Genomic DNA, 23,791 nt, shown 5'->3' with positions numbered 1-23,791 from the left:
GTGATTGTGGGAGATTTCAATTTTCCACACATAGACTGGGAAACACATTCTGTAAATGGGCTGGATGGGTTGGAGTTTGTAAAATGTGTGCAGGATAGTTTTTTGCAACAATACATAGAAGTACCTACTAGAGAAGGGGCAGTGCTGGACCTCCTGTTTGGAAATGAGACGGGTCAGGTGGCAGAGGTATGCGTTGGGGAATAGTTCGGGACCAGTGATCACAATACCATTAGTTTCAATATAATTATGGAGAGTGCCAGATGTGGACCTAGGGTTGAGATTTTTGATTGGAGAAAGGCTAACTTTGAGGAGATGCGAAAGGATTTAAAAGGAGTAAATTGGGACAGTTTGTTTTATGGGAAAGATGTGGAAGAGAAATGGAGGACATTTAAAGGTGAAATTTTAAGAGTGCAGAATCTTTATGTCCCTGTTCGGTTGAAAGGAAATAGTAAAAATTAGAAAGAGCCATGGTTTTCAAGGGAAATTGGACCCTTGGTTCGGAAAAAGAGAGAGATCTACCATAATTATAGGCAGCATGGAGTAAATGAGGTGCTAGAGGAGAATAAAGAATGTAAAAAGAATCTTAAGAAAGAAATTAGAAAAGCTAAAAGATACGAGGTTGCATTGGCAGGTAAGGTGAAAGTAAATCCAAAGGGTTTCTACAGCTATATTGATAGCAAAAGGATAACGAGGGATAAAATTGGTCCATTAGAGAGTCAGATTGGACAGCTATCTGCACAGCCAAAAGAGATGGGGGAGATATTGAACAATTTCTTTTCTTCGGTATTCACCAAGGAGAAGGATATTGAATTATGTGAGGTAAGGGAAACTTGAGTAGCTATGGAAACTATGAGATTCAAAGAAGAGGAAGTACTGACACTTTTGAGAAATATAAAAGTGGATAAGTCTCCAGGTCCGGACAGGATATTCCCTAGAACATTGAGGGAAGTTAGTGTAGAAATAGCAGGGGCTATGACAGAAATATTTCAAATGTCATTAGAAACGGGAATTGTACCGGAGGATTGGCGAACTGCGCATGTTGTTCCATTGTTTAAAAAGGGGTCTAAGAGTAAACCTAGCAATTATAGACCTGTTAGTTTGATGTCAGTGGTGGGCAAATTAATGGAAAGAATACTTGGAGATAATATACATAAGCATCTGGATAAACAGGGTCTGATTAGGAACAGTCAACATGGATTTGTGCCTGGAAGGTCATGTTTGACTAATCTTCTTGAATTTTTTGAAGAGGTTATTCGGGAAATTGATGAGGGTAAAGCAGTGGATGTTGTATATATGGACTTCAGTAAGGCCTTTGACAAGGTTCCTCACGGAAGGTTGATTAAGAAGGTTCAATGGTTGGGTATTAATGGTGGAGTAGCAAGATGGATTCAACAGTGGCTGAATGGGAGATGCCAGAGAGTAATGGTGGATGGTTGTTTGTCAGGTTGGAGGCCAGTGACAAGTGGGGTGCCACAGGGATCTGTGTTGGGTCCACTGTTGTTTGTCATGTACATCAATGATCTGGATGATGGTGTGGTAAATTGGATTAGTAAGTATGCTGATGATACTAAGATAGGTGGGGTTGTGGATAATGAAGTAGATTTTCAAAGTCTACAGAGAGATTTATGCCAGTTGGAAGAGTGGGCTGAAAGATGGCAGATGGAGTTTAATGCTGATAAGTGTGAGGTGCTACATCTTGGCAGGACAAATCAAAATAAGACGTACATGGTAAATGGTAGGGAATTGAAGAATGCAGGTGAACAGAGGGATCTTGGAATAACTGTGCACAGTTCCCTGAAAGTGGAATCTCATGTAGATAGGGTGGTAAAGAAAGCTTTTGGTGCGCTGGCCTTTATAAATCAGAGCATTGAGTATAGAAGTTGGGATGTAATGTTAAAATTGTACAAGGCATTGGTGAGGCCAATTCTGGAGTATGGTGTATCAGTTCCTTCCTACACTTAATCCTGAAAGACTGTCTAAGGAGGTTGTAAACAAATGCAATGATGCTTTGGTGCAATGAATGGACACAAGTAAATATCCAACATGGGAAAATTGTACATTTTATATATGGAGAGAATTTGGGGGAAAAATACTGTTGCACTCTCCAGCTAACATTGGAGAGAAATTAGGAGATCCTTTGCTTGTTGCCTGCTATTTAGCCAGAGCACTGTTAAAACCCACAAGCATGGCCCCATCCTGAGAACAACAAAGAAAGCAGAGGCAGGGAATTAAATCTGTGACAGGAGTATATGCTTTTTTACAGCTGGCATTGAGCCAAGGGGAGCATTGCTGCTTTGCACTTGGTCTGCCTACATAACTGCTTTCAAATATTGTACTATGATAGACGTCATCATTGGTTAGTAAATATTCTGCAACCTCATCCCTTCAACCAAATCCCCATCAGTGTGAAGGAATAGGGTTCCAGTGAGAGTTTGTTGACTTGGATATAAGTAACAGAATGCTTGGCTTCTGTTGCTTGGTGACTTCTCTCAAAGGCCAATCTGCAATTCTATCCTAAAACATTAAGCTTGATTGTTCACGAGTGGATAACATGAAACTAATAAAACTTGCATTCATTGGATGTATTACTAATCTATAGTTGTCTTCAGACAAGGTAACATTAAACAGTTCATTTTTGCTCATTTCTTACCCAAACTGTAATCTCTGCATTCATTCTCTTGGAAACCTCTCACAGACAGGGCATCAGAGGATATCTCCTCATACGAATCAGGCAAGTGGTGGATGATGTCCAGCCGTGGCCTTGCACACTGTTCATTGTCCTGCTTCAGAAAGAAGAGGGAGTGTGTCATTTGTTTCTCCATAATGACAATTCATCATTCTTTCCCTTAACCCACTCAGATCCTCCAGCCAACTGATCTCATATTGTCCGGTAACCATTTAAACTATTGCACAAGAGTGCTATGGAATGGGATCTTCAGCTCTGATAAAGTGTAAGAAATTTGCCATCGAAAATAAGGATTCCAAATGTTACCTGATGCTGATGAAGACCACTCATCCCCATGTATACGGCTTAATTTCTGATCACTATTTATTCTTAGTCATTATTTAAAGCCTTACCTGCCAGCACTATATAAGCAACAACCAGTAATTTATTGATGTTTAAGAAGGAACTGCAGATGATGGAAAATCAAAGGTAGACAAAATTGCTGGAGAAACTCAGCGGGTGAGGCAGCATCTATGGAGCGAAGGAAATAAGCAACGTTTCAGGCCGAAACCCTTCTTCAGACTGATTTCTGCCTATTTCCTTCGCTCCATAGATGCTGCCTCGCCCACTGAGTTTCTCCAGCATTATTGTCTACCAGTGATTTATTGATGCTGCCTCTTCCAGTGAGTTATTACAGCATTTCGTGTCTATCTTCGGTGTAAACATGCAGTTCCTTCCTACACAACCAGTGGTTTATTAACAAATCATGATTTTTAAAGACGAGATGTTAAATTTGTAAAGTGTGCTTGATTTCACTCCTGATAAATGTTACATTTTATTCTACACTCTTTCAAAGGATTAAATCTCTCGTGGTAAATGAATATTCCTAACATGATGTCATACAAAATTCCATTAAAATAATGTTGTAAATCTCAGGACAAAGTAACTTTTATTGAGATTTCAGTTACTACCTATTGAAAAGTTCAAATTTTTTTATATTTTCAAAATAATGTTGTAAATCTCAGGACAAAGTAACTTTTATTGAGATTTCAGTTACTACCTATTGAAAAGTTCAAATTTTTTTATATTTTCAAAATTTACTGGTGGAAGAAACATCAAACCATAGACATGTTCGTTCCTCTAAATGAGTTGTTCTCGTACTTTGCAAATGGTTCACAAAGTTGGAGCATAAGGGTATTAGTAGAACAGAAGAGTTATAGGCCATTCTCACGTTACGAGTTGACACAAGTGGTAACCCGAGTTAAACCTCGTGGTAATAACGTACGATTAACGTACAGCATTCGTGGACGCAATGTAGTGCATCGTGGCGCTAACGGCAGGTTCTCGTGTAACTTGTCGACTCTTGCAAGAAATCAAACATGTTTGAAATTTTCCACAAGTCAATTTTACTCTTGTGGTTAATAATTGAAACATTTTAACTCGATTTAAGAAAGTAGTGGCCCGTGCGTTTACCTTAGTGTATCGTGAGTCTACCGTGGGAACTCTTTAACTCAGCGGATTGTCGCTCCCTTCAGTTTCCCAGCGACAGTCACCTGCCACGCGAGAGAGATCATGCACTGTTGTAGGTCTCCTTTGCACGTCGTTGTTTCTGTCTTTCTCCACTCATTGTTGGCCCCATCTGTCACCACCCCCACCTACACCCCTCTGCTTCCAGGCCATGTGTGTGACCCCTTCCCTCCCCTCTCCAGCTCCCCGCCCATTGCACCGGCGCGGGGGCTTTGCACTGTCTTCACGTCGGCGATGCCAGCAGGTCCGTGCCAGTCACCAGAGACGTCAGGACCAACGGGACACCGACCCCCAGGCCCACCAGGCCCACTGCAAGCACGGAGAACCCAGAGACCCACAGCCAACAGCAACTCCAGCCCAGCCCCGCTCCAACTCCAGAGGAACCCGGGTTGCGGATGAGGGGGCGCAGCTCGGGCTGTGGGCGAACTGCCACTTGTCGCCGTAGCGGCCCATCGGGGAGCGGATTCCTGTGGAATTGGAGGGGGAGGGGGGTATTGTGCTGTTTGATCGCCCCCTGCTATCCCAGGGACAGGGAGACACAGCGGCTTTTGAGACTGGTGGGCAATCACTTCCAAAGTTCTGCCCACACAGTCAGTACACCTCTCCTACACTTGTCTCCCGCACTAAGATCACCCCGCAGAGAATGATCCCAGCCTAACACAAGAGCCATGTCACCCCCCCCCCCCCCCCCCCCCCTCTCTCCCATCTCAACTCACGCCTGGGCACCAAAGCAACTCAGGAGGCGAACCTTGAGCTCCATCTCACAACAATCTGATGTGCACGTCCGTCCACATTCAAAGATTTAATCTCCCGTCTCCCCGCAGTGTGTAGACATTCAATTAAAACATATCAAATCTGTGTGTTTCAAACAAATCATAAGTATAACTGCTCTGGCACTGGATGGTGCACATTTTCCCTTTGTAGGTCACATCAATAGATGCGGCCGCTCTGAATTATACCTTTAAAACAAAGCCACAGGATGGAGAGGTCTTCTTTAACACTCTTGCTTATTAAAACATAACACTGTTGCTTATTAAAACAAAACTTCAATCAGGATTGGCTCAAGAGTAACTCGGGGAACATCGCAGAAATGACAAGTAAACGGGAAACTGCCGTCTACCCGTGGGAACTCGGTTAACCTCTTGATATTTCACTTGTTATATCGTGCTCAACCACGACCCCTTCACTCGGGTTACCTCTTGCGTCAGCTCGTAATGTGAGAATGCACAATCATTCAGAATGTGACTGCCTCACCAAGAGTGCAGATATCACATCAAACAGCAAGAAGTACTAGGTAGGAGTGCACATACGTGGGTGAATTCATTTCTAATTTATTTCTATTGAGATGATCAAAGCCAGGTTTATGTTAATCATTAATCATTTCAACTTCCTCACACAAGAATACAAATTGTTTCCACAGTCAAATTCAGATGTTCTATAAAGTAACTGACAAGGGAAACACCCCTGTATGGCTGTATCAACCAACAAGAGACGTATAATACTGTAGATATCTTAGCACTTTAATGTACACACAAAATTATCGGCATTGATCTGTGTAACGTACACGGGATAAACCTTTGAATTACAGATAACTACCTTCAACAACGTGCTTCTGTAGATTTGATTATTGAAAGATAAATCTTTTGGAGCATATTATATGGTAGAGGTAATGAGATGGAAGCTGTACGGAACAGCATCAAGATGATGCAAACAATAAAGGGCCTGTGCCACTTGGGTGATTTTTCAGTGGACAGGTTCGCAGCACTCGTTGAAAAATCGGGAACTGGAACGGCAAGTGTCAGAGTGGAACACACACACACACAAACACATCGCAAAGGTGGAGGCCAGGGAAAGCGGGGGAGCACTGTCTGAAATTCACACGGTGTAAAGCCAAGGTGATACAGACACACACCGCGATGAACAGGAAGGTTAAGACAGCTAGCACAGTGTACGGTAAGTCCTTTAAAAGAGGGGGGGAGGAGGGGGGGGCAGGGAGAAGGGGAAGGGAGAAGGGGGAGGGAGAAGGGGGGGGGAGAAGGGGGAGGGAGAAGAGGGGAGGGAGAAGGGGGGAGGGAGAAGGGGGGAGGGAGAAGGGGGGAGGGAGAAGGGGGGGGGGGAGATGGGGGGAGAATGAGTGGCGACACTTATAAGAAGCCAGACAACTTTTAATAAGCCAGAGATACACAGCTGTGAAGTTTAGCGGGCATTTAACATTACTAGTCGGTTATCCTTGGTTCTGAAAACTCGTCCTTACATTTTTTTCCCCAATGAGCCAATGAAAATGCCCGGTCAGCAAAGGCGATTAATTAAAACTACCTATGACTACCCATAACTACATGGCGACCCCACTACAACTGCACCCACGACTACAGGATTAGCGATTTTTTCAACAAGTTCCCAGAATGCGGGAATTCCTCGCGACCATGAAGGAGACTCACCAGAGACCACCAGCGAACATGTGGCGACTATGTGGTGATCATGTGGCGAGCGCAGTCTCCTGCACTCGCCTAAAAAGTTGCCTAAGTTGGACTGGCCCTTGACACTGCAATTTCAAGGATCAAGTTATGAGAACAGTTGCTTGCATTCCATTGAATTAAGACTGAAAGATGGTTTAATCATGGAGTTTATAATGTTAAAATGATATTATTGGTTAAATAAAGTAATTACATCCTCTGGTGTAGAAATAAAGATCAAGGTGACTTCTTTTTTAAAATGTATCTGCGTTATTCTGAAATCAGGATCCACTCAAAATATAATATAAATATGAACTGTAAACAGAAACAATTTAAGCACAACTTCAATTGTTTCTGATGTGTTCTCAGTGTGAGAACAATTAGAGCTTTCAGATGAGTTTGCAGGTCAAGATATTAAGGGGCATATGAGCAAAGATGTTGAATTGCACAACAACAAAAAGTCAACCAATTGTACAACAGGTTCAGAGGCTGAATGGTCTACTGCTTATTTATCAAGGTAGGATACAATAAAACAGAAAGCATATGAAACCAAATTTACTTAATTAATCTATAATCAAAGCTTCTTTTGGATTTTTTCCACAGTCTAAGATCAGGCATATTGCTGTAATAGAGACTCAAGAAGCTGCAGATGCTGGAATCTTCAGAAAGACACAGGAACTCAGTGGGTCAGGCAGCATCTGTAGAGGAAATTGACAGGTGATGTTTTGGATCAGGACATTGCCTCAGAATTAAGTCTGAAGATGGGGTTCTGGCTTAAACGTCACCTGTCCACTCACTCCTCAGATGTTGCCTGACCCAATGAGTTCCTCCAGTTATTTATATTTTGTACATGGCTAGAATCTTTGTTATAACAATGGTTAGTTAGGCCAAAAACAGATAAAGCTGTGAATGACATCCACAGATGAATTGAAGATTAGAATTCTTCCACACGTATCTTTGAACAGAGCTTTTCCTTCAGCAATAAAAATGCCTGACATTCAAATGAAATGTCCAAGACAGTTCATGCTAACTATTCGTGATATTTATACAGATTTTAAGGTAGTAAAATTAATGATTAATGTCTCTCTGCACTTTCCGTCTCAAATGCTTTTACAAAGAAAAATACTCATTGTTGGAAAATTAGAGCTTGGCATCAACATTCCCAGACAGTGCTGCAATACCAATGCCTCCACTTATTTAAAAGGCTTAGGAAGTTCGACAAATCCTACCAATCATCACCAACTTCTACAGATGTGCCATAGAAAGCATTGTATCGGGATGCATCACAATGTGGTTAGGGAACAGCTCCATCCAAGACCACAAGAAAATGTAGTGTTGTGGACGTAGTCTAGACCATCATGGAAACCAACCTTCCTTCCATTGACTCCATCTACACTTCACACAGCCTCCGCAAAGCCACCAGCATAATCAAGGACCAGTCTCGTCTCCCCTCTCCCATCAGGCATAAAGTACAAAAGTGTGAAAATGCATTTGTCCAGATTCAGGGACAGTTTCTTCCAGCTGTTATCAGGCAACTGAACTGTCCCCTAACCAGCTGGAGTGGAGTTCTGACCTCCCATCTACCTCATTGGAGACTTTTGATCTTTCTTTAATCAGACTTTATCTTGCACTAAATCGTGTACTCTTGATCTGTACACTGTGGACAGCTTGATAGTAATCATGCATAGTCTTTTCTTTTCTGGATAGCACGCAACAAAAAAAATGTCACTGTACCTCGGTACACGTGACAATATTAAACTAAGCTAAATATACAGCCATGGAAAACAATAAACTGTAAATCTCTGTTCATTAAAAAATGTTGTAATCAGAGTCTGAGCTGTAAGTGTCTAGGCTGAGCTACCTGATGGTCTATTGATTTTATTCCAAAGATCTGACATCAGTCACTGAGTTTGATCCTGACTACGGGTGTTTGTATGTTCTCCCTGTGACCTGCGTGGGTTTTCTCCGAAATCGGTTTCCTCCCACAGTCCAAAGACGTACAAGTTTGTTGGTTAATTGGCTTGGTTTAAATGTAAATTGCCCCTTGTGTGTAGGATAGTGTTAGTGTGCGGGGATTCGGTGGGCCTGAAGGGCCTGTTTCCACGCTGCTTCTAAACTAAACTAAGCAGAATATATTTAGCGTCATTGAAATTTGACATTCGCAATATCATTCCAGAAAGGAAGAAGATGGGACAAAAAGCAATTCGCTGACACTTTACTTTCCCATTAATTGTGCATTTTTAACAATAAATTTTTGAATATGCCATTACCGTCTGCTCCAAGGTCTCCTTCACGTACATTAGGAGAACAAGACGCTCACCAAGCGGTGCCAGCCCACTGATGTAAAACTCCGACTCAAATGCAGACACTGCAAAGATAAAGATAAAGAAAACACAGCAATGAAGCAAAGAACACAATATTATAACTTGCTCAAAGCGTGACTTGGATAGTGCATTTATTTCAAAATAAATATTGGAAACTCTGCACGGGAATGTTCCGTTTAGTTTATTGTCACGTGTACAGTGAAAAGCTTCTGTTGCGTGCTAACCAGTCAGCGGAAAGACAATACACGATTACAATTGAGTCATTTCCAGTGTATAGATACATGATGTGGGAATAACGTTTAGTGCAAGGTAAAGCCAGTAAAGTCTGATCAAAGATAGTCCGAGGGTCACCAATGAGGTATGTGGGCCAAGTGAGACATAATAGTAACAGATTCTGCAATGAGGTTCGATCTCTGCAATAGCAAATCATCGCTAACCTCTTTTTAGAGAAAATCTTTGAAATTGCTGTAATGCATTATGTTCTGACACATTTCTGAGTATCAAATATTATTTAATTTATAAAATCAAGCACTTCATTTGAAATACTGTTCAAATTACACTTTATAATACAAGGCCTGTAGAGGACACTGAAGTTTCTGTCTCTGAAGAGATGCAACTTTCTGGTTCTCACGAGAAATCAATACCAGTTCTCCTTAGCCGAGTTGGACTACAAGGCTAAATATATTCTCTGCTTCAATTGAAGATTGCTGTACAGGATTAAAATGTATAGAAATGGGTTAATTTGTGGAGTCTGTATGTATCTAGGGAAGTTTATATGCTTGTAAATCCATTGAAATCTTATTTGCTTAAAAATAAATCTCCTTTATGCAGCATATCACAAAGCAGCAGCATTGCAAGAATGGATTTCCAGAATGTTCTATGAAAGAACATAGATAACATCAGGTTGCAGCTTAAACCTAGCCTAACTATTGCGAGGACAGACAAATATATCTCTTTAATTAAATAATAAAATCATCACTGCCTCTTAACTAACCCTCTGAATGGGCAGCAGAAGAGCTACTGCCTCACAGCGCCAGAGACTCGGGTTCGAGCCCGACTACGGATTTGTACAGAGTTTGGACGTTCTCCCACGACCTGCGTGGGTTTTCTCGATGATCTTCGGTTTCCTACCACACAGAGATGCAGGTTTTACAGGTTAATTGGCTTGCTGGAAATGTTTAAAAAAAATTGGCCCTAGTGTATGCGTAGGGTTGTGTTAATGTGCGGGGATCACTGGTTGATGCGGACTCGGTGGGCTGAAGAGCCTGTTTCCACACTGTGTCTCCAAACTGAACCATTTATGAGACACTGCACTGCTTTACTTGAACAGCAGGTGGCTCCGACATGGAAATGAAAGTAGCAAGATTGTTGCAACTGTGCTCGGCACAAAGACAAAAGAACCAAAACCACATTCTCTTCACACATTTTATAGCACTTTGGGGAGCTCATAGAAACACATTAGAAACCAAATGCTTGTCAGGATTTGATCAGACAAAGGCTGATGAAAGAATAGATTGACTGGCTTGTATTCACTGGAATTTAGAAGGATTGGACAGGCTAGATGCAGGAAAAATGTTCCCGATGTTAGGGGAGTCCAGAACCAGGGCTCTAAGTTTAAGAATAAGGGGTAGGTCATTTACGACTGAGAGGAGTAAAAAATTCTTTACCCAGGGAGTTGTAAATCTGTGAAATTCTTTGCCACAGAAGGCAGTGGAGGCCAAATCACTGGATGTTTTCAAGAGAGATTTTGCTCTTACGGCTAAAGAAATCAAGGGATATGGGGGAAAAAGCAGGAACGGGGATCTGATTTTAGATGTTGAATGGCGGCCTCGCTCGGGTCCTCGGGTCCACGCCGACCCTCCCTCCCTCCAACAGCGCGGTGCTCCCACCTCACCGCCTCTCCCTCCCTCGCACACACTTTCAATCGCAGACCAAATATGATTTGAAAGTAATACGCCCAACTCTCAACACCGTGGTAAAGGAATTCAATCCCACTTACAGACCAGCTTCTAAAGTTATTCAAGATCATTCTCCAACTTCACATTACTGACAACAGCTCGAAAAGCATAGAGATTTCAATGCACATAGTTGTGAAATTTGCACTCAGCAAGAGAAGAACCAAAATTGCAAAGCCATAAAGTTACCCCTTCCCCCCCCCCCCACCCCGCCCACACCATCCCCCTGCCCCCTACATCCCCCCCCCCCCCCCCCCCGCGTTGCGTTGGGGGAACGGGCAAGTGCTGGAATATTTGTTGGGGGAGGAGACCCAACAGGGCTGCATTTGGTTTAGTATCTTTTAAATATCACAATTGTACCATCCTCTACCATTCCCTCTGGTAGCTGGTTTCATATATGCATTACCCTCTGTGTGGAAAAGCTTGTCCCTCTAGTCCATTTTAAATCTTTCCTCTCACACTTTAAACCTATTCCCTCTAGTTTTAGACACCGCTACACTGGGAAAGATTGTGGCTATTCATCTTATCGCTACCACTCTACATGGTCACTCAAGCTCTTATTCTCCAGGGGAAAACGTTCCAGCCTACCCAACTTCACTTAGAACTCAAACCTTCTCGATCTGGCAACATCCTCAAATTCCTTTTTGCACACCTTTCCAGTTTAATGACATCCTCTGTCTCGTAGAACATCCTGAACTGTACATATTAATCCAAATGTGATCTTACAGTCTTGTACAGCTGTAACATTATGTCCCATCTCCTGTACTCTGACCAATGATGGTAACTGTACACTACACCTCCTGTGTTCACGACCCTGTGTACCTATGTCATCATCTTCACAGAATTGTGTATTTGCACTCCTGGGTCTCCCAGTGCTACGACATTCCCAAGGATGAGACCATTCCTTAACACACCCATGGTTGTTCACTGGAGACCATTTATCCTTCAACATCTCCACTGCTTCTACATAACAGCGGTCCAACCAGTCCCAATCCTCTGTCCTCTCCCTGGAAGGCTGCACGTTCTCTCTTACTAATACTCATCCAGTTTCCATTTGAAGACTACTATATCTGCCCCCACCACCATCCCTGTCATTGCATTCTAGACCATAACCATTTGCAGTTTAAAAACTATTTTTGTTCTAATCACTTTTTGTCCTCTTTTTTATGTTCTCTTCCTCTTGAAGTCTCCACCAATTGGAATAGTTTTTTTCCCCATCTACTCTGTCTACACACTTCACAATTTTGGATATCTCTATTAGATCTCCACGCAGCCTCCTCTATTCAGAGAAGAATAATGTCTGCTTTTCCAGGCTTCATACCATTTATGAAATGTGGTGCTCCCACTCCAGGTGAGGCCAAACCCCAATAAAGATACCTCACAATTTATATTCATAAATCCAGCATCCCATAGGTTTTTATGCAAGTGTTTTCTCAATCTGACTCATCACTTTCAAAAAACTAGGAGTTGATGCTCCAGACTGTTCATTCCTTATATTTGTTTAGTTTTGTTTAAACTAGATACAGCGCAGAAACAGGCCCTTCGGCCCAACGAGTCTGCACCGATCCCCACACATTAACACTACCCTACATACACACACACACACACACTAGGGACAATGTTACATTCTTATACCAAGCCAATTAACCTACAAACCTGCACGTCTTTGGAGTGTGGGAGGTAACCGAAGATCTCGGAGAAAACCCACGCATGTCATGGGGTGAATGTACAAACTCCGTACAGGCAAGCACCTGTAGCCAGGATCAAACCCGGGTCTCTGATGCTGTAAGGCAGTAGCTCTACCGCAGCTCCACCATGCCGTCCTTTTAGAATTCATTTTTAAATTCTGCCCTCACATTTAAACTGCCTTTTCTCGTTCTTCCCACCAACGTTAATATCTCAGTGTTGTTTGCACCTGCTTTCTACCCATCAGTCTGTCCATCTATATGTCTTCTCACTTTACAGTATGCCTCTCACGTTTACTGTCACCTATATGGGGGACGTGCAGCGAGACCAGGGTGTCCTTGTACACCGGTCACTGAAAGTTGGCTTATAGGTACAGCAGGCAGTGAAGAAAACTAATGGCCTTCATAACAAGAGGATTTCAGTATAGGAGTAAAGATGTTCTTCTGCAGGCGTATAGGGCTCTGGTGAGACCACATCTAGAGTATCGTGTACAGTTTTGGTCTCCTAATTTGAGGAAGGACATCCTTGTGATTGAGGCAGTGCAGCGTAGGTTCACAAGATTGATCCCTGGGATGGTGGGACTGTCATATGAGGAAAGATTGAAAAGACTAGGCTTGTATTCACTGGAGTTTAGAAGGATGAGGGTGGGGGGGATCTTATAGAAATATATAAAATTATAAAAGGACCGGACAAGCTAGATGCAGGAAAAATGTTCCCAATGTTCGGCGAGGCCAGAACCAGGGGCCACAATCTTAGAATAAAGGGGAGGTCATTTAAGACTAAGGTGAGAAAAAGCTTTTTCACCCAGAGAGTTGTGAATTTGTGGAATTCCCTGCCACAGAGGGCAATGGAGGCCAAGTTACTGGATGGATTTAAGAGAGAGTTAGATAGAGCTCTAGGGGCTAGTGGAGTCAAGGGATATGGGGAGAAGGCAGGCACGGGTTATTGAAAGGGAACGATCTGCCATAAATCACAATGAATGGCGATGCTGGCTCGAAGGGCCGAATGGCCTCCTCCTGCGCCTATTTTCTATGTCTATGTCTATATATTTGGAAATCGTGACCTGAACACCCAAGAGCAAACCATTTACATTACGAAAAGCAGTTCTTAGATCTGACCCCAGCTCAAATCCCTCCAGTCAGAAAAAAACAGCTTTTACCACAGTATGATTTCTGGTATCAAGTGAAATTTTTATCCCCTGTGAAATTTCCCATATCTTGTGTTACAAAATTCCAATCCCAATTGCATAAAATGGACTTCAATCCTGACAATGCTCTATTTTAAATATCTTTTGAAAGTTCATTTATAAACTGTGATTCTCCTCATTAACCCTCTCTGTTACTTTATTAAAATAAATTTTATTTATTTTAAATAAAGGCACAATTTGCCTTTCTGACTTTCTCCAATCAATCTCATTTGTCCGACTTCCAAGTCAACCCCTGATTATTGTTTTTACAACTCCAGAATATCCATCAGAAGAATTGCAATGATAAAACACCATTTTATGATCTTAACAATTATTTGCTTCTTGTGTAATGAATTACTTCACATCATCTAATGCTCCACTACTGTAAGCCCTACTTTTGCCTCTGTACACTTCCAGTCCAAAATTTAACATTACAGTTTCATTAAGCTTAGCCTACTGCCAGAAGTGTCTACTGCTCGAAGCATGTGTATTTTTAGAAAACCAGATGAGAAGATTTATTTAAAGAGAGCTGCTGACAAAGTTCATCAAAAATAACACAGACATTATTTTAAATTAATTTTTAAAAATTCTTCAAGAGACCTGCATTATGTCCAGAATGTGCTACTACATCACAATATCACAATTCGCTAATGAAATAGCTAATAATTTCACAAGGAAATTTTGAACATGTCAAAATAAGGCTGTGACGAGGAAATAGATATCTTACCGATTTCAACATAACGACTGGGCAAGTCTCTGAGATCAGTTGGATCACGCTCCTTCACCATACAAACCTGGGTGGAAAAACACGGTATCTGTTAAATTAAAACAGATCCTATTCCTGATACGTGTGCTAGCTGATGTAGCATTGTCCATGATACTGTGCTTCAAAAATAATTGTTCACTTCTAGTCACACCGAAATCGATTTGGAATTCAAAAGAGAACAATAATGATCCCACTCAACATTCTCATGGTGTTAATAATCATGCAAAAAGGGTTTTGTTAGCAAAAGCAATTTAAAATTATTATGTAGAATGTTGTGTGGAATTAAGAATGCAGACAAGAAAATTCCTCTTTGCGTTGTGATTTGCCAAAGATTTTTAATGTACGTTTTAACTCATTACATCGCCACTCTACACAGGACCCGAGATTACAGTTTCCCATCAAGCACAATTGTCTATATTACTAAAAGTCTGATCTTGACCACTTCCTGTTGTTGTGTATATTGATTTTAGAAAAAACGCTGCCACTTACGGCTGTGATTTTTGGCCATCTTACTCAGGACAAGAGGATTTTTCCCATCGATGAAAAATAAAAGAGTTATTAACGTTTAAAAAATGTTGAGATTCTCTCTCAAGGCCACGTCCCTTCCGCAGGGACTATAAAACGCAGAAGTGTTGAGTGCCTCAGTCAGTCTCTGCAAGATAGGGGAGCGAGAGGGTCACGTCTCTCAGTCTGAGCTGTGAATAACATTGAACACATGTCTACTAAACTGTGAGTGGTTTTACTGACATGTCAGTGCCCTTAATGTGGTTTGAAAATATAGTTTGGAAATGCTAAAGCTATGTTGCCTTTGGTTTGGAAATGCTAAAGCTGTATTGGCTTTGGTTTAGAAATGCTAAAGCTGTGTTGCCTTTGGTTTGGAAATGCGAAAGCTGCATTGCCTAATTAAAGTTGCCTTGCCTAATTAAAGTTGCCTTGCCTAATTAAAGTTGCCTTGCCTTCTATATAATTAAAAGTCTAATTTTGAACACTTCCTGTTTGCGCTTTATACTGATTTGAGAAAAAATGCTACCACGTACAGCTATGATTTTTGGCTATTGGACTCAGTCTCCCTCCGCTCATCAGGTGCCGAGGATTTTTCCCATCGATGAAAAATAAGAGTTATTAGTATTTAAAAAATTGTTTTGATTCTCTCTCCTGCCATTCACGCCATGAAGGTCACCCCCCTTCTGGTGGGAGGGGGAGGGACTATAAAACCCAGAAGTGTGGGCGTGGCTCAGTCTCTGCAAGATGGAGGAGGAAGAGGTCACGACTCGCTGTCTTTAGTGGCCTTGCACCCTGCTTGAAATGGTATGAAACTGCACTTGAATTTGGTGGCCTTGCACCTTGCTTGAAATGGAATTTCAAGGAATAGCCGTGAGTCATCTGCCAGACCACCAGCCGTGAGTGAGTGGAATATTGGAATTGGTGGAGAGGTGGAATATTGCTTTGGGGGACCAGCCCTCCCGTGTGATGTTGGGACCCAACGGGTCCCACTTAGTCTGTAATTTAATGTACAGTTCAGTGTCTGTTTCCCATCAGGTATCAACATCTAAAGCAACTAGGGTGGCATGGTGGTGCAGCGGTAGAGCTGCTGCCTTACAGTGTTAGAGCCGCCTGACTAGGGGTGCTGTCTGTACGGAGTTTGTAGGTTCTCCCCGTTGGCTTCAGTATAATTGTAAATTGTTCCTCGTGTGATTTGGATAATGTTAGTGTGTGGAGATTACATGCGTAGACTTGGTGGGCCAAAGGGCCTGTTTACACGCTGTATCTGTAAACTAAACTAAATTCTGCCCTCTCCAGAATCAACATTCACACCCCAAGAAAATGATGCTCACTTTACATTCCTAGCGTTTGCTGGTGATGCCACCACAAAGTGTCCGAGCCACAATAGACTAGTTATCGGGCTCCAGTTACATCCCACCTTCCCCACCCGTTGTGCACTGAACCTGCCCAAAACGCACCCTCAGAGTTTACTCCGATAACCATGAAATGTGACCCTGCTGCAGTGTCAGAACCAAAGCTACGAGGATCTATATAATTGCTGTCATTTGTAACGACCGGCAGGGAATAACACAACTTCATCACATATCCCATGATAAAATTTGGTGTTATGAAAAAGACTCAGAAAATAAGAGATATCCAAGATTTTATTTCAAAGAAAAAAAAGAGAACAATTGATCACTTTCCTTCCTTTAAAAGCTTCATTATAGTTAGATGGGTGAATATATCAATACCTAATTGGACCTTGTGAATGCTCCTTGCAATTCAAATCTATGGATGTTAAATGATTTATATTCAATATATGAACAGGATATATAAATCAATCCAAACTAATAATTCTATCAATACACAGTTTGTGGCATAAATAACATATCCAACACTTACTGTCCGGGAACTTGATAAAATGAGCAGAACGGAATTCTATTTGAATAGATTTATTCAATTTTGGTTTCCATCAAAGGTTGTTGAAGAGAATCTTAATCTTTCAAATAAACTTGTGAACAGCTACTTTCGATTTCAGTGGCCATTTAATATTTAGTATTGTTCAATCAAAATAAACAACTAAACTTTTACTGTATTCTTAACTTACAATATCTAGTACATGGATTCAAAAAAATAAAACATTTTGAGAACGCCATTTTTTATTTCTAATCTAAAATCTATTCCTGCCACAAACATTAGTGAAAAGAGCAAATCCAAATATTGTCCCATGCTTCTCTTCTCTGGTGACAGAGGGTAACAGAGAACTGTCCTTCTTACCACAATATATTAATCACATTTTTATCAATCATTCGCATGCAAAGCTATTAAAATACTAAATGAACATTGGGATTGTTACCTGTAACTACGCCATCTTGGAAAAGTTGAAACCCTTCAAAATTTTGAAGTAAAATGTACCTTGACAGATGTTGCCCAGCCAATAATGAGCGTTATGTTGTCCTTCCAACACAAGCTGCAGAGATACATATCCGGGCGAAAGTCTGTGTTGTCTCGAGCGATATTTGTGATTCGCTGCTTTGAATTAACATCATATATCTTGACTCCCTAAAGAAATAAGGATTGAGGATGGCAACTGAAACTTGACAAACAAAATGCAATTTTTCATGTCGCCATAATGCGATGGACAGATTTTGTCACCTTCGTTTTACTAAAATAAACATTATGAATCAACACACTCAGTTTTCCAAAAGCATTGACCTGAAAACATCACGTTTCAAATAAGGCAATAGCTTTGGGTGCAACTGTCACTGTTGTCAATGCTTTCGATCCAACAAAAGTAAGTTTCCAAAATGTTCTGTTATTGATATCAAGGGCTCAAATAGGGATATTAATACAATGGATCCAATCGAACTATCACAATTAAAATCAAAAATGTTAGGAACCAATAAAGACACCAAGTCACTTGGCTTCGTGAGGAATTCACTCTCAAGTACAACCCAAACATCTTACAGCCGAGTAACTGAAACTCAAATTCCCGATGCAGGAGATTGATTGCCCCGACGTGGAGGGCCCGCCACCGGCTACGGGAGTCAAGATCGTCCCGTCAATGGAGGACTCGAGGCCCCCGACCGCGGGAGAACAATGAAGGAATTTAACTTTTTCTCGCCTTCCAACAGTAAGGAATGTGGAGGAGTCACTGTGATGGATGTTTATGTTAAAATGTATTTTGTGTGTTCTGGTGCTTTTTATTAGTACAGGTATGACTGTATAGCAAAATGAAATTCCTCGTACGTTGCAAAACATACTTGGCTAACAAAGTATGATTATGAACTTTGGAACCTTTTATCACTGAAGGAGAGAAACTAAATGGAATTTGGCATTCATTTTCAAAATAATGCAAAGTTTGGAGGGCAGAAAGTGAGAAGTAATTTGAATTATTCGGTGCAACCTTGGCCATGTTGAGGCCTTGGATTATGACTAGAAAGACAAAAGGAGTGGTCTGGAAAGGGTTTTTTTTGGGGGGTTTTTACACAATGTGTATTACAACACAGGTTTTTAAAAATCAGATGCGGCCATTGGAGCAGACTTAATTTGATAGAAAACTTTGCTAAAACTAACAATATAAAACAAGAGGAAAGAAAATAGATGTACAGGTCCTGTTTGCAGCTTCATGTTTTTTCAGTCATTTCTTATGTTTCTACACGTTATTAATATAGTTTACAGCAGCAGGATTCATTACCACACCGTTCGACCATGCAATGAGGCTGCCCCTCCATTTGACATTTGTTACAGTGCCTTCTCCTTCGTGTATCACTGTCATTTTCCACCGGTTCAACCAGTTCCGTTCATATAGCAGCAGCTGGCAGCAAAAGTGAGGGAGGTGGAAGAGGGGAGGAAAGAGATAAATTCAAAAATTAGTGCAAAGTATAATCCACAATCCCTTTCAATTTCATTTTGGTGCAGGTTAATCTTTGCTGAATTAAATACTAGGCAAATAGAAACGGCCTTGAAATAATAGGGAATTCACAGTTGTCAGTCCGTACTGTACTGCAGTTATCAGTCATACTGTGGTATTAAATGCCCACATTGAAATCTGAAAACTAACATCTCCACTGCCAGGGATAGAGCCTTTTTGGTCAAACATTCATCCATTCAGCAAAATCTAAACGATTTCGCGGAACTATCCAAAATGTTTTCCATTATCAAAGCTGATTTTCAAAAACATCACACATCTCAATGAAGGAATGAACGATTTTAAAGTACAAAGAAATTTACTATCATGAAAAAATGCACTCAACAACATAACTAAGCTGAAAAATGCAACCTTAAACTTAAAACCTGATGAGATTCACGACTGAAATTACCATCCATTTAGCAAGGCTATATTCTTCCCGTAGCTGATACAGAAGAAAACTTCTCAGACTTTAAAAGAGAGCGTGCTTAAACCACAGGATTAGCATGTTGCTCTAACGCAAAGCTGAAAAGAGTCAGTGTACCATGCAGCAAAGGTACAGTGAACAGTCAGGTCTTGATTTGGCTATGGGTCATATGTCAAAAGAGCATTTTAAAAGGAAGAGCACAAAGGAAATGGGGAAAATATAACATATTTATAATATGCTGATTGGTGGATAACCCGTTTCTAGTGTTTCTATGTTTGCTTTTTATTCATTTCCCAGATGCGAACAATGCTGGCCATGGCAGTACTCACTGCTCACTTGTAATAGTTCTCAAGGAAGTAGCAGTGAGATGCCTTCTTAGGCTGCCACGGTGCTTCCAACAAAGATACCCCATGGTGAAGGTGGATAAGTTATTCTAGAATTTAGACAACACAACAGCACTTCGAAGTTCATAAAATAGGCTGGTCAGCATGGTTTTGTGAAGGGGAGATCTTCCCTGACAAATCTGCTGGAATTCTTTGAAGAAGTAAACAGCGGGACAGACAAAGGAGTCAGTGGATGTTGTTTACCTAGATTGTCAGAAAGCCTTTGATAAAGTGTCACACGTGAGGCTGCTAAGGAAGATGAGAGCCCATGGTATCAATGGGTAGGTGCTAGCATGGCTAACAGGTTGACTGGATGGCAGAAGGCAAAGAGTGGCAATAAAGGTGGCTTTTTCTGGCTGCCAGAGACTAGCGGAGTTCCGCAGGGCTTGGTGCTGGGGCTGCTACTCTTCACGTTGGATATTAATGATTTGGTTGAGGGGATTGAAGACTCTGCGGCAAGTTTGCAGATGATACAAAAATAGGTGGAGGGGCAGGTAGTGCAGAGGAAGCTGGGACTCTGCAGAAGTACAGGTTGGGACAGTGGTCAGAGAAGTGGCAAATGGAATATAGTGTAGCAAAGGCTGGAGTCGTGCATTTTGGTTGTCGGAATAAAGGTGTAGACTATTTTCTAAATAGGTAGAGTATCCAGAAATCGGAGGTGCAAAAAGCTAATTTGCAAGTCAAATCGCTAGTAAAGGCTGAATCAGCAAATCTAATATCATACTTATACAACATTATTTTAAATATAGAAATACCTACAACTGATGGTATTAGAAGAGACTGGGAACAAGAACTAGCTATAAAAAATTCAAAAGAGAGCTGGGATAAACACTTACTATATGTGCATAAATGCTCGATCAACGTACAACATACTCTAATTCAATATAAAACATTACATAGACTGTATTATTCAAAAACTAAAATAAATAAACTTTTCCCCAATGTCTCACCCATTTGTGATAAATGTCAGTCACAAGAAGCTACCATAGCGCACTCTTTTGTTTTTTGTATAAAAATCCAAAAATTTTGGAACAAAATATTTGAAATCTTCACAAAATTATTTAAAATAAAACTTGTACCAAAAGCAGAATGGATCATTTTTGGAATATCGGAAGGTAACCCCGAATTAAACGTGTTTCAAAATAACTTACTTAATTACGGGCTAATGACGGGAAAAAAGCTTATACTCAAATTTTGGAAAAATGCTCCAATACCAACAATAAAAATGTGGATTTCAAACATGTTCGAAACACTACACTTGGAAGAGATGAGACTCCTCCTAGCAGGCAAAGCAGACCACTTCCAAAAGACGTGGTCTGCATTTATAGAACTATTACAAGCATAAGGTGCAATAGTAATTTAAAATATAAATGGTACCAGGATCTGGTAACGGGGGGTATAAAATAATTTATTTTTTTAAAACACGGTTGGTATATCCTTTTTCGCGAGTTTTGTGTTACAATAGAGCGATTGTTTTTCCTTTTTTTTCTTTTCTTTCTAGGGTCTGATTTCCTTTCTTTACTTCCTTCTCTAACTTCCTCCCTAAGGGGCTTTCTTTTCCCGACACTTTCCTGCACCTTCACGATTTTGCTCACTTTCCTTACTTCTTTTATTTCTATCTTTTTTAAAGCTCGAAAAACGAAGTGGAACAACAAATGTAATAAGATATATCTGATGTGTGTTATTGTAATTTACTGTACTTCTAATAAAAAAAAAATAAAAAAAATTAAAAAAATCGATAGTAAGGAAGGCAAATGCAATGCTGGCATTTATTTCGAGAGGGCTAGAATACAAAAACACGGATGTAATGCTGAGGCTCTATCAGGCGCTGGTCTGGCCGCATTTGGTGTATTGCGAGCAATAAGGGCACCATATCTGAGGATGTGCTGACTCTGGGGAAGGTCCAGAGGAGGTTTACAAGAATGATCCCAGGAATGTTGGGTTAATTGATGATGAGCGTTTGTCGGCACTGGACCTGTACTCACTGGAGTTTAGAAGGATGAGGGGGTACCTCATTGGAACTTACCGAATCGTGAAAGGCTTAGACAGAGTTGATGTGGAGAGGATGTTTCCACTAGAGGAAGAGTCTAGGATGAGAGGTCATAGCTTTAAAGGACGTTCCTTTAGGAAGGAGATGAGGAGGAATTTCTTTAGTCAGAGCGTGGTGAACCTGTGGAATTCATTGCCACAGAAGGCTGTGAAAGCCAAGTCAATGGATATTTTTAAGTCAGAGATAGATATATTTTCGATTTGTATGGGTGTCAGGGATTATGGGGAGAAGGTCAGAGAAAGGGAGTAGACTTGATGGGCTGAATGGCCTAATTCTGCTCCTACCATTTATGATCTTATGAACTTATGATGAAACAGCAATATTTTTAGGTGAGGAAATTGTTTGCAATGTACTGTGGAAATGGTTTCTCTCTTCCTACTCCGAAAAAAATGCTTCTATTAAATTTCCAGTGAACTTATTTGCTACTACAATTCTCAACTACTAAAAATGTCACCTGACCAATTACGGACCAGTCCAAACATGTAGGTCTGCCATTAAAAAAATATTTTTTTCATCTTCTTTTCATTTATTTCATCTATTCACCTACATTGGGCAGCTATTTAAAGTAGGGTCTTGACTCAAAAAGTCATCTGTAAGACTGAGGAAGGATCTTGACCCAAACTGTCATTGTCCATTCCCTCCATAGATGCTGCCTAACCCACTGAGTTTCTCCTGCATTGTGTCTACCTAAAGAATCCAGCATCTTCAGTTTCTTGTGTCTCAACGTTATTGAGCACTCTGACACAAAGCAACATTTCCTTCTAAAAAGAAATACACACACATATCGGCATCATGTCCTTTAGATGCATTAATTTTCCACCTTCCTTGGCTTGAGAACAGGAACAATCACCAAAACTGATTAAAAGGTAGAGAAATCGTAGCAGGCCAATCTTCACTGTATTTGGTATGAACAGACCGGTTTTATAAGCTGGCAGGAACACAAGGTCAGATACAATCAATAATATCCAGTGCAGTTGTCAACTAAACGTCAAGAATAGATTCAGCAATTTTATCAATTCCTTTGCAAAGTATGGTTTCATTAAACTGTTACAGTAAAAATTCTAAATTGTAACAAAAAGTTTATCATCTATTGATCCTGTGACATGAGGGCACCACTGAGCCTTTCACAACTCTTAACCAGTTCTATCAGCTTTTCTATTACACCGACTTGAGTCACAGCTATTTTAATGTAGCAAGTGTCTCCTAGTGATACACCCATGGAAGAACCAAACATTGAGCTATGGAGCATTCAATGTTGCTCTTTAAGCTGCAAATAGCCGATGGGAAGACGATCTACGACAGCAGAATCAAGAAACATGAAGGGTCACTGTACCTTGGTACACATGGCAATAATAAATCTAAACCTAAGAAATGCTGAAGTTCTAGCCCAGGCCATTAAAGCAGGAAGGATTTGTGGAAGAGAATGCTCATTTTGCAAATCGGTAGGAAAAGGCAATCAGGTCATGCAGATTAAAGAAGGGCTCGCTGTTACGCCTTGCGAATCGAGAGTGGGGTCGGAAACCGGGGCTCTAAACGGCCTAGGAGTCGGCATGAGCCGGGATGGGTCAGCAGGTCATTCCATTCACATTCAGTTTACATTTTATATTTGTTTTATTTAAGTTGCTGACACTCCATGGTGCTTGAGAGACACGGGACGGGTGTCATTAGCGGGCCAGAGGTGTTTCATTATCAGGTGACCGCTGTTGGTGCAGAAAAAAACAAATAATCCAGAAAGGCTCTGGAACTGAAGGTGCCGGAAAATTGATGTTTAATTTGACAAGAATAGTAAACAGGCGGGTGGTGAAGTTATGTACAAGTTGATGTTTTTGTAAGACCTCAACATACGCTTAACACACTTAAAACATTAAAACCAATTAACCTGATGGAATGTGTAGGAAAGAACTGCAGATGCTGGTTTAAATCGAAGGTAGACACAAAATGCTGGAGTAACTCAGCAGCATCTCTGGAGAGGAGGA

General features: G+C 41.0%; 1 protein-coding gene across 3 annotated transcripts in view; it reads right to left on the bottom strand.

Moving 5' to 3' along the window:
- The window catches only part of vps41 (VPS41 subunit of HOPS complex), a 179,654-nt gene that overhangs the window by 53,889 nt on the left and 101,974 nt on the right, over positions 1–23,791 (bottom strand). For 2 of the 3 annotated variants that reach the window (XM_055633832.1, XM_055633834.1), the window contains 5 exons: positions 18,743–18,862; positions 17,461–17,607; positions 14,524–14,590; positions 8,916–9,013; positions 2,651–2,783 (listed from right to left, as the gene is read on the bottom strand). In XM_055633832.1, the coding sequence (XP_055489807.1) occupies positions 2,651–2,783; positions 8,916–9,013; positions 14,524–14,590; positions 17,461–17,607; positions 18,743–18,862 (565 nt within the window). The remainder of the gene's footprint in view (positions 1–2,650; positions 2,784–8,915; positions 9,014–14,523; positions 14,591–17,460; positions 17,608–18,742; positions 18,863–23,791) is intronic. The other variant, XM_055633833.1, reaches the window with a different exon arrangement.

Source organism: Leucoraja erinacea, chromosome 4, assembly GCF_028641065.1.
Source record: "Leucoraja erinacea ecotype New England chromosome 4, Leri_hhj_1, whole genome shotgun sequence".
In the NCBI taxonomy this organism is placed as follows: domain Eukaryota; kingdom Metazoa; phylum Chordata; class Chondrichthyes; order Rajiformes; family Rajidae; genus Leucoraja; species Leucoraja erinaceus.
The sequence above is the reverse complement of the archived record's forward strand: the minus strand, read 5'-3'. Positions and strand labels throughout refer to the sequence as shown.